At 41.3% G+C, this 15,660-nt stretch overlaps 1 protein-coding gene across 3 annotated transcripts in view; it reads right to left on the reverse strand.

Annotated features, from left to right (window-relative positions):
- pdhx (pyruvate dehydrogenase complex component X) overlaps nucleotides 1–15,660 on the reverse strand; it is a 60,088-nt gene that overhangs the window by 8,857 nt on the left and 35,571 nt on the right. For all 3 annotated transcript variants that reach the window (XM_021600676.2, XM_021600666.2, XM_036977062.1), the window contains exons 6-8: nucleotides 14,448–14,619; nucleotides 11,559–11,706; nucleotides 5,429–5,487 (exon numbers count right to left, since the gene is read on the reverse strand). In XM_021600676.2, the coding sequence (XP_021456351.1) occupies nucleotides 5,429–5,487; nucleotides 11,559–11,706; nucleotides 14,448–14,619 (379 nt within the window). The remainder of the gene's footprint in view (nucleotides 1–5,428; nucleotides 5,488–11,558; nucleotides 11,707–14,447; nucleotides 14,620–15,660) is intronic.

Genomic DNA, 15,660 nt, shown 5'->3' on the forward strand with positions numbered 1-15,660 from the left:
CACCCCAGATACCTTATCCTATGTGAGTGTGTGTGCGTGCTCATGATGTTCATGCTTTTGCAGTCTATAGACATATTGATCTAATATTTCTGACTATCTTTACAAACTTCCTCAGAAGATGAATATATGTACTATTCCCAGAGCTCTGAAGGCCCTTTTCTGGAGGTGAAATCACAACTGCACAGTGAAATAACTCGTACACTTGACTTTTTTCTGCTAGCACTAACTTTGCTGAAGAAAATAAATAAGATCATCTTCTAAATGACTAAAATGTAAATGTAAAAGCCTCCATATACATAATTGACATCTGATTTCAACATTTGATAACAGCCAGGTTGCCAATGAGGATATTTCCCCCTTACCCAAAGGGTTTCCCACTGCATTCGGGAAAGTATTCAGACCCCTTGACTTATCCACATTTTGATACGTTACAACTTTATTCTAAAATGGATTTTATATATATATATATATATATATATATATACACACACACACAGTGCCTTGCGAAAGTATTTGGCCCCCTTGAACTTTGCGACCTTTTGCCACATTTCAGGCTTCAAACATAAAGATATAAAACTGTATTTTTTTGTGAAGAATCAACAACAAGTGGGACACAATCATGAAGTGGAACGACATTTATTGGATATTTCAAACTTTTTTAACAAATCAAAAACTGAAAAATTGGGCGTGCAAAATTATTCAGCCCCTTTACTTTCAGTGCAGCAAACTCTCTCCAGAAGTTCAGTGAGGATCTCTGAATGATCCAATGTTGACCTAAATGACTAATGATGATAAATACAATCCACCTGTGTGTAATCAAGTCTCCGTATAAATGCACCTGCACTGTGATAGTCTCAGAGGTCCGTTAAAAGCGCAGAGAGCATCATAAAGAACAAGGAACACACCAGGCAGGTCCGAGATACTGTTGTGAAGAAGTTTAAAGCCGGATTTGGATACAAAAAGATTTCCCAAGCTTTAAACATCCCAAGGAGCACTGTGCAAGCGATAATATTGAAATAGAAGGAGTATCAGACCACTGCAAATCTACCAAGACCTGGCCGTCCCTCTAAACTTTCAGCTCATACAAGGAGAAGACTGATCAGAGATGCAGCCAAGAGGCCCATGATCACTCTGGATGAACTGCAGAGATCTACAGCTGAGGTGGGAGACTCTGTCCATAGGACAACAATCAGTCGTATATTGCACAAATCTGGCCTTTATGGAAGAGTGGCAAGAAGAAAGCCATTTCTTAAAGATATCCATAAAAAGTGTTGTTTAAAGTTTGCCACAAGCCACCTGGGAGACACACCAAACATGTGGAAGAAGGTACTCTGGTCAGATGAAACCAAAATTGAACTTTTTGGCAACAATGCAAAACGTTATGTTTGGCGTAAAAGCAACACAGCTGAACACACCATCCCCACTGTCAAACATGGTGGTGGCAGCATCATGGTTTGGGCCTGCTTTTCTTCAGCAGGGACAGGGAAGATGGTTAAAATTGATGGGAAGATGGATGGAGCCAAATACAGGACCATTCTGGAAGAAAACCTGATGGAGTCTGCAAAAGACCTGAGACTGGGATGGAGATTTGTCTTCCAACAAGACAATGATCCAAAACATAAAGCAAAATCTACAATGGAATGGTTAAAAAATAAACATATCCAGGTGTTAGAATGGCCAAGTCAAAGTCCAGACCTGAATCCAATCGAGAATCTGTGGAAAGAACTGAAAACTGCTGTTCACAAATGCTCTCCATCCAACCTCACTGAGCTCGAGCTGTTTTGCAAGGAGGAATGGGAAAACATTTCAGTCTCTCGATGTGCAAAACTGATAGAGACATACCCCAAGCGACTTACAGCTGTAATCGCAGCAAAAGGTGGCGCTACAAAGTATTAACTTAAGGGGGCTGAATAATTTTGCACGCCCAATTTTTCAGTTTTTGATTTGTTAAAAAAGTTTGAAATATCCAATAAATGTCGTTCCACTTCATGATTGTGTCCCACTTGTTGTTGATTCTTCACAAAAAAATACAGTTTTATATCTTTATGTTTGAAGCCTGAAATGTGGCAAAAGGTCGCAAAGTTCAAGGGGGCCAAATACTTTCGCAAGGCAATATATATATATATATATATATATACACAAAAATCCTCAATCTACACACATTACCCCATAATGACAAAGCGGGAAAAAAATGAAATACTTTACTTACATAACAGTTGAATTCGGACGTTGGAGTCATTAAAACTAGTTTTTCAACCACTCCACAAATTTCTTGTTAACAAACTAGTTTTGGCAAGTCAGTTAGGACATCTACTTTGTGCATGACACAAGTCATTTTTCCAACAATTGTTTACAGACAGATTATTTCACTTATAATTCACTGTACCACAACTCCAGGGGGTCAGAAGTTCACATACACTAACTTGACGGTGCCTTTAAAAAGCTTGGAAAATTCCAGAAAATGATGTCATGGCTTTAGAAGCTTCTGATAAGCTAATTGACATCATTTGAGTCAATTGGAGGTATACCTGTGGATGTATTTCAAGGCCTACCTTCAAACTCGCTTGACATAAAGGGAAAATCTAAATAAATCTGTCAAGACCTCAGAAAAAAAATGTGTAGAACTCCACAAGTCTGGTTCATCCTTGGGAGCAATTTCCAAACGCCTGAAGGTACCACGTTCATCTGTACAAACAATAGTAGGCCAGCATAAACGCCATGGGACCGTCATACCGCTCAGGAAAGAGATGAACGTACTTTGGTGCAAATCAATCCCAGAACAACAGCAAAGGACCTTGTGAAGATGCTGGAGAAAACAGGAACAAAACTATCTATATCCAAGGTAAAAACAAGTCCTGTATCAACATAACCTGAAAGGCTGGTCAGCAAGGAAGAAGCCACTGCTCCAAAACCACCATACAAAAGCTAGACTCCGGTTTGCAACTGCAGATGGGGAAAAATATCTAATTTTTTGGAGAAACACCACCCCAACTGTGAAGCACGGGGGTGGGTGGCAGCATCATGTTGTGAGGGTGCTTTGCTGCAGGAGGGACTGGTGCACTTCACAAAATAGATGGCATCATGAGGCAGGAAAATTATGTGGATGTATTGAAGCAACATCTCAAGACATCAGTCAGGAAGTTAAAGCTTGGTCGCAAATGGGTCTTCCAAGTGGACAATGACCCCAAGCATACTTCCAAAGTTGTGGCTTAAGGACAACACAGTTAAGGTATTGGAGTGGCCATCACAAAGCCCTGACCTCAATCCTATAGAAAATGTGTGGGCAGAACTGAAAAAGCATGTGTGAGCAAGGAGGCCTACAAACATGACTCAGTTACACCAGCTCTGTCAGGAGGAATGGGCCAAAATTCACCCAACTTATTGTGGGAAGCTTGTGGAAGGCTACCCGAAATGTCTGTGGAGTTGGAATGGTTTGAACTGCAAACTATTAAATGCAATATATAAAAAGCTGAGACTAACAAGCTACACAAGAGTCGTTAGAAGGTAAGGGGGTTTATCTACATAGAAGATCATAGGAATAGAAAGGACATAGTGTCTATAATACCGTAATAAGCTTGCATTGCTGCTTTCACAAACTCCAAAACAGTTGTCACTGACTAGTTGGATATTCATTTCCCACTGAGCTAACAATTTCTGTACTTACAGCACTCACATAAATTAGTTTGCATCAGGTTTTTTTATTGACATTTGTCAATAAAACTCATGAATGCAACTGTTAATTTTGTCTCGTTGTCATGAATAGGAATATTTGAACACACTCAATTGTGTGGCAAAATACACTGAAACATTAACAGCTCTTGGCACGACATTTTTATTTGTATTTATTTATTTTTAACCCTTATTTTACCAAGTCATTTAACTGAGACGGTATTCTTATTTACAGCAATGACCTGGCGAATAGTTACATGGGAGAAGGAGGGGGGGGGGGGGGTGAATGAGTCAATTGGAAGTTGGGGGTGATTAGGTGGCCATGATGGTATAAGGGCCAGATTGGAAATGTAGACAGGACACCAGGTTTAAGACCTCTACTCTTACAATAAATACCATGGGATCTTTAGTGAGCACAGATAGTTAAATCCACTTCAAAATCAGTGTAGATGAAGGGGAGGAGACAGTTTAAAGAAGGATGTTTAAGCTTTAAGACAATTGAGACATGGATTGTGTATGTGTGCCATTCAGAGGGTGAATGGGAAAGACAAAAGATTTAAATGACTTTGAACAGGGTATGGTAGTAGCTGCCAGGCGCACCGGTTTGTGTCAAGAACTGCAACGCTGCTGGGTTTTCTATGCTCAACAGTTTACTCTGTGTATCAAGAATGGTCCACCACCCAAAGGACATTCAGACAATTTGACACAACTGTGGGAAGCATTGAAGTCAACATGGGCCAGCATCCCTGTTGAGCGCTTTCAACACCTTGTAGAGCCCATGCCCCAACAAATTGAGTGTGGAACGTTTTCTTAATGTTTTGTACACTCTGCGTATAAGGGCTGGACATGCAGATAAATGATAGGTTAAGCATTTCACTGTACTGTTCTACACCTGCCATATCCTTTGCATGTGAAAATAAAACTTGAAACTATACCCTGTCCTATCACCACGATTGATAAGATACAGTAACATATTAAGATAAGATGCTTCCATAGAAGAAAGGATGGGCCAGGGTGAAAGGTGAATGGGCCAGTGTGATAGTAGATTCACTGCTCTGACAAAAGGCACGGCCGCAGGTCATAACAAAGTGGTGAGCCACGTTCTCATCTTTTATTCACCGCTGTCCCGGTCTCCATGGATACAGTCAGTCACACAAAGGAGCTATATTCATATTCAAAATGCACATTATGAAAATCAAAGCTTATTCTCTCCCCAAATTGTACTAGCTAAATCCTACAGATTTTGTTGTCTTCAGACAGAGCGCAGGAAATTGAAAATCTAGACATTTTCCCTACTACAGAAATGTTTTCCTTCTCTCGCTTTCCTTGCCATGAAAAATGTACTAAATTAATTTAGAAAAACTTTCCAGAAAAGAGTATTCACCTCTCAGAATCCCCATCAACTGGCCGAAACATGTGCTAGAATTAACTGGAAATTGGTGTCTATTTATAAGTCTGCCCATCAGCCAGACAATAGTAAGCTCTGTGCCTGCCTTAGCCTACCACCAGTCAGTCGATAAATATAAATGGGGTTGTTTGAACTAGGGACAGATGGGGAGGAATGGCTTCAGGGGATCTGCAATGGTGAAGGTGACGTGGCTTTGTTGCTCAGGAAACTAAAACCGAATAAATTCCAGGCTGTGAAGCAACACACATTTTGCAAAGGTCTGTGTACTTTCTATGGGCACTGTTGATATATCAAAATCATTCATATGGAAATGAACATTGACAGAATGACTGAAACAGGCATGGTACTTACTCTAAGCGTAGCAGCAGCGGCCTTGATGATAAAATCATTGACGGACACTTTGATTTCCGCTGGGAAAAAAAGAAAAAAGACAACAGTTGTCAAACACTCCAGATCTATAAGAGAGCTGCTAGTCAGGTAAGTTAATTATCCAAATACCAACTGCTCTAAAGACCATGGCAGGTGACATCTGGTATGCAAGCTATAGGATGATGTGAAGAATCGGACTTACTAATCATGTGTGTTTAGGACAAATAGAGGCCTCCCAGCAAACCAAAATTGGTTCAGCTAAAATTACCAGAACATTCGTCAGGTCGCGGCAAATGTTCTCATGACACAAAATGTCCGGTCGTGATGATGATTATAGAGTGTTCGTACATTATAAAACATTTTCCAGATGTTGAATGTTCCTAGAACAACATTAAACCACTCTTTAAAAAGGTTCCAAGAATGTATGATTACGTTGTGGGAACAGTCTGGTGAGAACATTGTGGGGACGTCCCAAAATATATGTTCCCAAAAAACAAAAACTGTTCAGATGGGCAATTGATTCTACAATGTTTATTTTAGGGTGAAAAGACATTCCCTGATGGAACAAGAACATTCCTAGAACACATTGTCTGTTCTTTAAAAGGTTCCCAGAATGAAATATGTTAAACCTAAAACAAATATGCTATGAACGTCATAAAAACACAGTTTTTGGTAAATAATGGAACGTTGTGGGAATGTTCTGTGTAACCTATGTGAATATCACAAGAATATTCTTGCAACATCCCAGACAACTCCTATAACTTAATTCAATGTTCTGGGAACCTTTAATAAAGAACTTAGACAAAGTGCTCTGTCAACATTCTTGCAACATTAAAGGGATGTCCTGTGCTACCTAACTTAAACATTGCATAAATGTTATCACAATTGAGTATATTGTGTGTTCTGGGAACCTCTCTTGTAATGTATCCACACTGTTCCCATAAACGCATTAAATGTTCTGGGAACCTTTACAAAACTCAAAGGCTGTTATGTCAAAATTCTTGCAACGTCAAAGGAATGTTTTGTGCACCCTAATACATACATTATCTGAATGTCAGCACAACTTGACAGCTTTAGTGTTTTGGAAACCTCTCTCATCATATCCCCACAATGTTACCACAACCTAAAGAAATGTGTTTGGGGGACCTCCTGAGTGGCGCAGTGGTCTAAGGCACTGCATCACAGCGCTAGCTACGCCACAAGATATTCTGGGTTTAAGTCCAGGCTCTGTCGCAGCCGGCCACGACCGGGAGACCCATGGGGCGGTGCACAATTGGCCCAGCGTCGTCCGGGTTAGAGGAGGGTTTGGCCGGCAGGGATGTCCTTGTCCTATCGCGCACTAGCGACTCCTGTGGCGGGCTACCCGCAGTGCACGCTGAGACGGTCACCAGGTGTGCGGTGTTTCCTCCGACACATTGGTGCGGCTGGCTTCTGGCATTGTCTCAAGAAGCAGTGCGGATTGGTTTGGTTGTGATTGGGGGGGACGCACGGCTCTCGACCTTGCCCGAGTCTGTACGGGAGTTACAGCGATGAGAGACTAATAAAATTGGGGAGAATTTTATTTATTTTTTTAATTGAAAAAAGAAAACATGTTAGGAACTTTTAAAGAACATAAAGAACATAAAAAACGTGTTCTGGGAACGTTCTTGTAACATCAGATGAATTCATTTTGCACCCTAAAATAAACGTATAATAATCCGCACAACTGGACAGCTTGTGTTTTGCGAACATATCTATTGTGATGTCCACACAATCTTTGCACTAGACTGTTCCCACAACTTATTTAAACATTCTGGGAACCTTTAAAAGGTGTTCTGGGAACGTTCTAGCAACAACAGGCACATGTTTTATACATCCCTGACCTTCTGTCCTGCCTCTACCATCTGTCTCATTCTCTGTCCTCCAGGTTCCCTCTGTCTCGCTTTCTTTCTCGCCTATATACCTCACTGTCTCTCCTGTCCTCAATACAGTACCCGGGGTGGATAGGGCAGGGCCTGGCGTTAGTGCTGGGCTGTTTAAGAGTGCCCATTAGCGGCAGACGGTTATGAATGCTGTTAGCAGTATCACTAATGAGCTAACTGTGAAATTCGCTGTGCTCCTGAACAAAGAGAACAAGGGAAAACAACCGGACGGACAGAGGATAGAGAATACCTCAACACACACACAACACTGAAGCTAATAAGCCTGGAATGGCCACTCACTCCGCGTTTATAAAATTATAGGAATCATTATTTCATTCCTTGGAAATGGAAATGTATTACATGTATTGTCACAGTCATCTTGAAGAGCATATAAATAAAGTTGGGTTTAACTATCAGGTTTAGATTTAATAAGGCCGCGTTGCATTGCATTAATCTCTTAAAAGGAATAATGAGCTGGACCAGGAGTTTTTCCTGACCATGTAAAATGAGAAGGAACAACTCTGGGCCCTGGTGCCACCCCACCAAAACACCATGGAGTTTCTGGACTGGCTCGGGTCCAAGTATTAAAATAAAAAAACACCATCGGGTGGTAGTTATGACACGTGTAAACAATGTTCTTTATCTTTCTCTCTCTTCTTGTAGAGTAGTCTACCTGTACCTCCCTTCACTGAGAAGCCATTAAGCAGAAGAAACATGGAACATATGTTGTGCACAATGCCTTGGCTAATTTGATTGGTGGAGAGAAATGGGATGAGAGAAGAGGTGAGGGAGTGAAAGGAGAACATGCAAGAAATCCCCTGCAGGACTGAATGGGTTAGGCACTGCCAGCCCTGCCTAATCACTTCATGTCATATCACTAAAGAAACACCAGCCCTCCTCTCTCTCCATATCCCTTCAGTTTCTCTCGCTCTCCCTCCCCCTTTCCTTCACCCTCCACCTTCTTCTTCTCTCCATCTCTCCCCCATCACTCCCTTTCTTAGGCGTTTAGCAGACACCTTTTCCCTGCTGCGATGATATAATCACAGGGCACATCAATGTGACATGTTTTGAACCCGGAATACATGATTATCCTGGCTGACTGGAGACGTTTGAGTTTGGAGTGTCCTGCAAATAAAAGTCTCTCCTTTGCCAGTGGAGACACCCAACAATATATGTATCTTACCCTAATTTAAAAAGGAAATGGCCACCGAATAGCCCCCCCATGGGACTTTGCGTAAATGACATGACAATGCCATGCAGGGTACACAGTACATACAGTGCATTCGGGAAGTATTTAGACCCATTCACATTTTGTTACATTACAGCCATATTCTAAAATGGATGAAATAGTTTTTTCCTAATCAATCTAACACAACACCCCATAATGACAAAGCATAATGACAAAGGTTTTTAGGCATTTGTCTCATGGTCTGACAAACACCGTTCTAGCTGTCACCTTTCACCGCAGATGCGGAAGTGCGACATCGGCGGCATCCAATTATTATTATTATTTTTTTAAGCAGATTTCTTTATTATGCTAATTACATTTCCACAGGGGAGTGGACATTGGGGGGTTTTAAAGAAGTCAAAAGTGTAGTATTTGGTCCCATATTCCTTGCACGCAAAGACTACATCAAGCTTGTGACTACAAACTCGGATGCATTTGCTGTTTGTTTTGGGTTATGTTTTGCACAATAGTAACTGAATGGTGAATGATGACTGGAGTCATTTTCTTTCTAAGTGAGTAGATAAGATGTTTCTGAGCACTTCTAAATTAATCCTGATAATAATGCCAATAATAAGAAAAATCATGAATGAATCGTGAATAATGATGATTGAGATGCCTACAAAAAACATGCTTACCACTCATTAATACCATAACGGGAGGTTAGCATTTTCTGGGGGGAGGGTTTATGGTATCTGTGCCTCTTACCTTCTCACTCATCATAATTCAACACACGTTTCTTTCTAAATGGTATAACAGATAGGTATGAAAACACCCTCAAATAAAAGCTGGCATTCTGTACTGTCGTCTAATATGAAACATATCTCAAATCTAAAATGCTGGAGTATAGAGACAAATAAAATAAATGCAGCTTCACTGTCCAAATACATATGGAGGTGTTGAATTCTGGGTGAAACTTTGAACATTGTTATACTCAGAAGTATAGGCACAGTTACAAGAGACATGAGGGGTGCCATAATGAAGCTTTGGAGGGGCTGAGTGCAGGGAACACGATCACATGTGGCAGTACTGATAAGGGGAGAAACCGTTGAAGGCTCATGTCACTCAGCTCCCTGCTTAGCAATAATGATGCAATGTTTAGCGATAAGGAGGCTAGGCTACCTATATCCCTCAGTGTCCAGCTGGGTTGTGTGATGTCGCGCTACTGTTTACTTGAACACAAACAGCCTTCATCTTTGACCAGCTTTGTGTTGTGCTGTGCATGTTATGTTGTGTTCTGATGTGTTGTGCCCTGTTATGTTGTGTTCTGATTAGAGGTTGACCGATTAAAGCGGAATGGACGATTAATTAGGGCCGATTTTAAGTTTTCATAACAATTTGAAATCTGTAAAAAAAAAATATATATATATATATATATATATATATGTTTACATCTTTATTTAACTTGGCAAGTCGGTTAAGAACACATTCTTATTTTCAATGACGGACTAGGAACGGTGGGTTAACTGCCTTGTTCAGGGGCAGAACGACAGATTTTTATCTTGTCAGCTCAGTGATTTAATCTTGCAACCTTACAGTTAACTAGTCCAACGCTCTAAACACCTACCTCTCATTGCACTCCACGAGGAGCCTACCTGTTACACGAATGCAGTAAGAAGCCAAGGTAAGTTGCTAGCTAGCATTAAACTTATCTTATAAAAAACAATCAATAAATCATAATCACTAGTTAACTACACATGGTTGATGATATTACTAGTTTAGCTAGCGTATCCTGCGTTGCATACAAGCGATACAGTGCGCATTCGCGGAAAAAGGACTGTCGTTGCTCCAACGTGTACCTAACCATTAACATCAATGCCTTTCTTAAAATCAATACACAGAAGTATATATTTTTAAACCTGCATATTTGTCTAAAAGAAATCCAGGATAGCAGGCAATATTAACCAGGTGAAATTGTGTCACTTCTCTTGCGTTCATTGCACGCAGAGTCAGGGTATACGCGATAATAATAAATGTTTTGTTTTCTAAATTATAGTTTCCGGATACGACCATATTAATGATCAAAGGCTCGTATTTCTGTGTGTTATTATGTTAAAATTAAGTCTATGATTTGATATTTTATAGAGCAGTCTGACTGAGTGATGGTAGGCAGCAGCAGACTCATAAGTATTCATTCAAACAGCACTTTCGTGCATTTTGCCAGCAGCTCTTCGTTGTGCTTCAAGCATTGCGCTGTTTATGACTTCAAGCCTATCAACTCCCGAGATTAGGCTGGTGTAACCGATGTGAAATGGCTAGCTAGTTAGCGAGGTGAGCGCTCAAAGCATTTCAAACGTCACTCACTCGGAGCAGTTGCTCTTGCTCTGCATAGGTAATGCTGCTTCGAGGGTGGCTGTTGTCGATGTGTTCCTGTTCGAGCCCAGGTAGGAGCGAGGAGAGAGACGGAAGCTATACTGTTACACTGGCAATACTAAAGCTCCTATAAGAACATCCAATAGTCAAAGGTATATAGAATACAAATGGTATAGAGAGAAATAGTCCGATAAATACTATATTAACTACAACCTAAAACCTCTTGCCATGGAATACTGAAGTCTCATTAAAAGGAACCACCAGCTTTCATATGTTCTCATGTTCTGAGCAAGGAACTTAAACTTTAGCTTTTTTACATGGCACATATTGCACTTTAACTTTCTTCTCCAACACTTTGTTTTTGCATTATTTAAACCAAATTGAACATTTCATTATTTATTTGAGGCTAAATCGATTTTTATTGATGTATTATATTAAGTTAAAATAAGTGTTCATTCAGTATTGTTGTAATTGTCATTATTACAAATAAATAAAATTTAAAAAATCTGCCGATTAATCGGTATCGGCTTTTTTGTCCTCCAATAAATCGGTATTGGCGTTAAAATCATAATCAGTCGACCTCTAGTTCTGATGTGATGTCTTGTGCCCTGTTATGTTATGTTCTGATGTGATGCGTTGTGCCCTGTTATGTTCTGATGTGCTGTGGCCTCACCTTTGGCCATCTCCTTGCGGAGCTGCATGACAGCGCCCAGGTCACAGTCGATGGTGGCGTAGGCGTGAGGGATGGTGGTCTTGGACTGCGTCAGCCTCTGGGCGATGACACGCCGCACATTAGAGGCCGGGACCTCTGTGAAGGTGCCCTGAGACAGGAGAGGAGGAAAGAGAGGACAGAACAGAGAACGGTCAGTCAGTCACTGTGCAGATTTATATTTCTGGACGACTTTATGACTCTGCTCCCATCAATAACGCCATTGCAGACGTATTCACTTTCACCTAAAGTTAGAGGCTTTGATGAGGCTACAGAACCCATGGCAATGCTGTTGACAAGCTCGTTACAAAAGATTGATTGGGATCGATTTTGTTCAACTAAAAATAGGACCAACTCTAAGGTGGTATATTGGGTCATTTATTGTGACCAGGCGACGTAATCGTCTTGAAAATACAATTAGCACTTAAGTTATTGACATGCTAGACACTATACTAGGTAGTTCAAACCCAATAAGGCAAACAAGATGAGGAAATTTTTGCCATTACAACTAAATCCACCATGCCTAAACACACACACATATATATAAGAATAGTAACCTCTTGTGTAGATCTTAATTGCTGTAAACACTTCTGCAGTAATGCTACAATTAGTATTCAACAGTCAAAACTCAACAGGTTCTCTTTAAATCCCCATTACAGTGAAAAAGAGGCAGGGATGGAAAGCAGACTACCCCAACCAGTCTGGGTCGTCTTTACGAAGCTGCTGTTTGGAGTGTTTGGACAGGCTTGGCTCTAAAGCTTGACCAGGGTCTGGGCTCTATCTCAGGACAGGAGGAGCCGTCTATTCAACCCACAGTATAGAGTTGTCCAATAAACACAATACTCTTTACAAGGGCATCAAGTCAAGCTAAAAAAAATGAAAAAAGCTATCAAATAAAAAGTACAAAATACATCAAACAGCAATGACTGTGATCATATAAAACGTAAGAGAAAGTCAAGGTGCTGTTTTTTTGGTCGTTACAGACCGAAAAGCCAGTGTGTGTGTCATCATACCACAGAATGCTATTCCCTCATATCAGAATACAGCAAACAAATTACGTCATCACCTCACTACTAAGAAATAGGATAAAGTGTTGTCACTGGAGGTGGCCTTTTGTTCCGCTGAGCGATGCTCGGCACCCTGACACAATTACCGTGACTCCTCAAGAGACCCAGGAGCCTTCCTGCCTCCCCACCAGTCGTCTGTCAGGGGAAACAGAGGTGATACTGATGTCTCATTTGGAGTCCCAGTAGTCACTGATCAGCAGGGGTGTTTTCAGAGAGAGAAAGTGGCAACGTGCAACTTTGCTGTGAGAATACGAAGATCACATTGAAAAGACAAAAGTCACATTGTGTTCAGATCTGGCTGACCACATCAGGAGGTGGTCAGCGATGCACTGTGTGCTAATTTCTCCTCCGTCTGGACAATCAGGCTACCAAAAGTAAATACAGTGGGCAAAGTCATCAGCACTCCACCCACAAGTCTCCAAAAAACATGTGTTTTGGGAGCGAGAGGCAACTTTTCATTATAACTTTGGAGGAAATACATTCCTAGCATGTGAGGAAATGCTTGCTGGCCTTATAAATGCTAGCCAGCTAGCTAATATTTAGTTATGGTAGCTCATTTGCAATCACTTTAGCTTTGCTTGCTAGTTAGCTACAGAAGATAACACAACAACAACTTGGTGGTAGTGGCTATCACATTTTGTCTATTTTACCGTTTATAGAATGCATACAGGCATTTGAATATAGCGCAGACAAAGGGAATCTGGACACATTGAAATGTATGTGTACACACATGATGTGCTCGGAATTCCATGATCATAATACTAAAACTGCATTAACTGTCAAAGTCAAGACCCATGTCCTCAGCTCTCTACAGGGTTTCCACTGACCAGATGATAAAGTCTGGTTACCCCCTGCACAACCCCAGGCCTCTGTCTGTTTGATGGATCAATCTGTGCGGGAGAGGGAGTAAGACGATATGTCGTCATGCTCATTTTGCATGGGAGCATAGGGGCTGTGTGCAAACAACGATCGGGATCTGTTCCATAGCATGGGGGCCTCCAGAGACTATTAAGATACTGCTAATGTCTGCTTAGAAGCTTTTCATACGCTTTGGAGCAGAGTGTTGTTTCAATACTTTCTCAGAAGTTCTTAGAAATCAAGCTAACTGTGTCCAATCACCGATCTCACAGACTTGCACAACAGGAACAAACAGGAGGAAATGAAGAACATGAAAGTCACACCATTCAACTACCGATAGTAGTAGTATATATTAGCATAAACTTGGCTTTCTGAATGAGGGAATTACCTACTGAAAAATGCTGTTCCTCCCCTTTATAATGTTATAAGATGTTACATAAGGCTAGAACGAGGCTCCAACACTTACAGGTAAATTATTAATGTGAAGTCATGAGAAAATTAAATCCGTGAAAACGTGCCCTCAACTCCACTATTTATAGATCTTGATAAATTGTGTGTTGTGCCCATCACCTTTAGTGAATAGCAGCACTGAGAGAAGGTGAGGTAGAGAGAGAGCGAGAGAGAGAGTGTGAGTCTGTATAGAAAGTGGGGGAGGGTAGGTGGCAGCCATAGTGACTCATACCAACGTCGAGGTGGTCCCTGCCTCCCTCCATCTCTTCACACACCAGTGAGCTAAGAGTTAAATCTATACTTCCCTAACCACGACTTGCTTTCCTTATGATATAATCCACTGTGTTGAGGTGCATGAGTCATTAAGCCATACACTTTCTGAACATGCTTCAAGCCCCTTGAGCACTTGGTGTTGATCCCAATTTTGACATTTTAATGTGTTTACTGATAGAGTGTGTGTGTGTGTGTGTGTACTCACCGGAGCTCCAGGCTTGCCAGGTATGGATTGAGGGGGGTACATGGGCCTGCTGCCTGGGGGAAGTGGGGCAGCTGCTGGGGTGGCGACAGGACTGGGGGCTGCTGCCACTGGGGCTGCTGTAACTGGAGTTGTCTTGGAATCAGGGAACTTTTTCAGGAGATTAAGGGCATCTCTGTAGAGGAAAATAATGGCACAAGGTGGTTGAGAATAGATTAAGCAAAAAGCAGGAGGTAAAAAGGACAATCCCCACCACTATTACACAGATCAATACAAACAAGTAGCCTACCATTTCAACAAGACCAAGCAAATGTACACTATGCCTACAGTACGACTCAGGGAGGGTGGATCTGAGACCAGGGCTTTGAAACCGTATGAAAATACTTAACACTGGGCCACTCCTCTGACACCCTGACCGTCCCAACATGAATATGGGCAAACTAATAATGCAAATAAAAACTGCTTTCACACACACCTGTACGGAGTATTGCAGCAGATACGGGAACACCAGTGTGTAGGTAGGTAGCTAGGCACTAGGAAGCCATTTATCGGTGTCATGTTATTGAAAGCCTGAGGAAAGCATACATGATGTACTTTCGATCCAAGCGCAAACATCCAATTTCTGGCCTTCTGTCAGTGAACAGGCCTATTGATATTGACCCTGCTTGGTTCGGAGAGGAAAAACACTCATCTCAACCAGAGTCGACAAATCCCCTACTCCAACGTTGCCCAATATGATCAAAAATAAACATTTGAGAAAAAATGTCCCCAACACCTGGGGAATGTACAGTGCCTTGCGAAAGTATTCGGCCCCCTTGAACTTTGCGACCTTTTGCCACATTTCAGGCTTCAAACATAAAGATATAAAACTGTATTTTTTTGTGAAGAATCAACAACAAGTGGGACACAATCATGAAGTGGAACGACATTTATTGGATATTTCAAACTTTTTTAACAAATCAAAAACTGAAAAATTGGGCGTGCAAAATTATTCAGCCCCCTTAAGTTAATACTTTGTAGTGCCACCTTTTGCTCCGATTACAGCTGTAAGTCGCTTGGGGTATGTCTCTATCAGTTTTGCACATCGAGAGACTGACATTTTTTCCCATTCCTCCTTGCAAAACAGCTCGAGCTCAGTGAGGTTGGATGGAGAGCATTTGTGAACAGCAGTTTTCAGTTCTTTCCACAGATTCTCGATTGGATTCAGGTCTGGACT

Source organism: Oncorhynchus mykiss, chromosome 1, assembly GCF_013265735.2.
Source record: "Oncorhynchus mykiss isolate Arlee chromosome 1, USDA_OmykA_1.1, whole genome shotgun sequence".
NCBI classification, from domain to species: domain Eukaryota; kingdom Metazoa; phylum Chordata; class Actinopteri; order Salmoniformes; family Salmonidae; genus Oncorhynchus; species Oncorhynchus mykiss.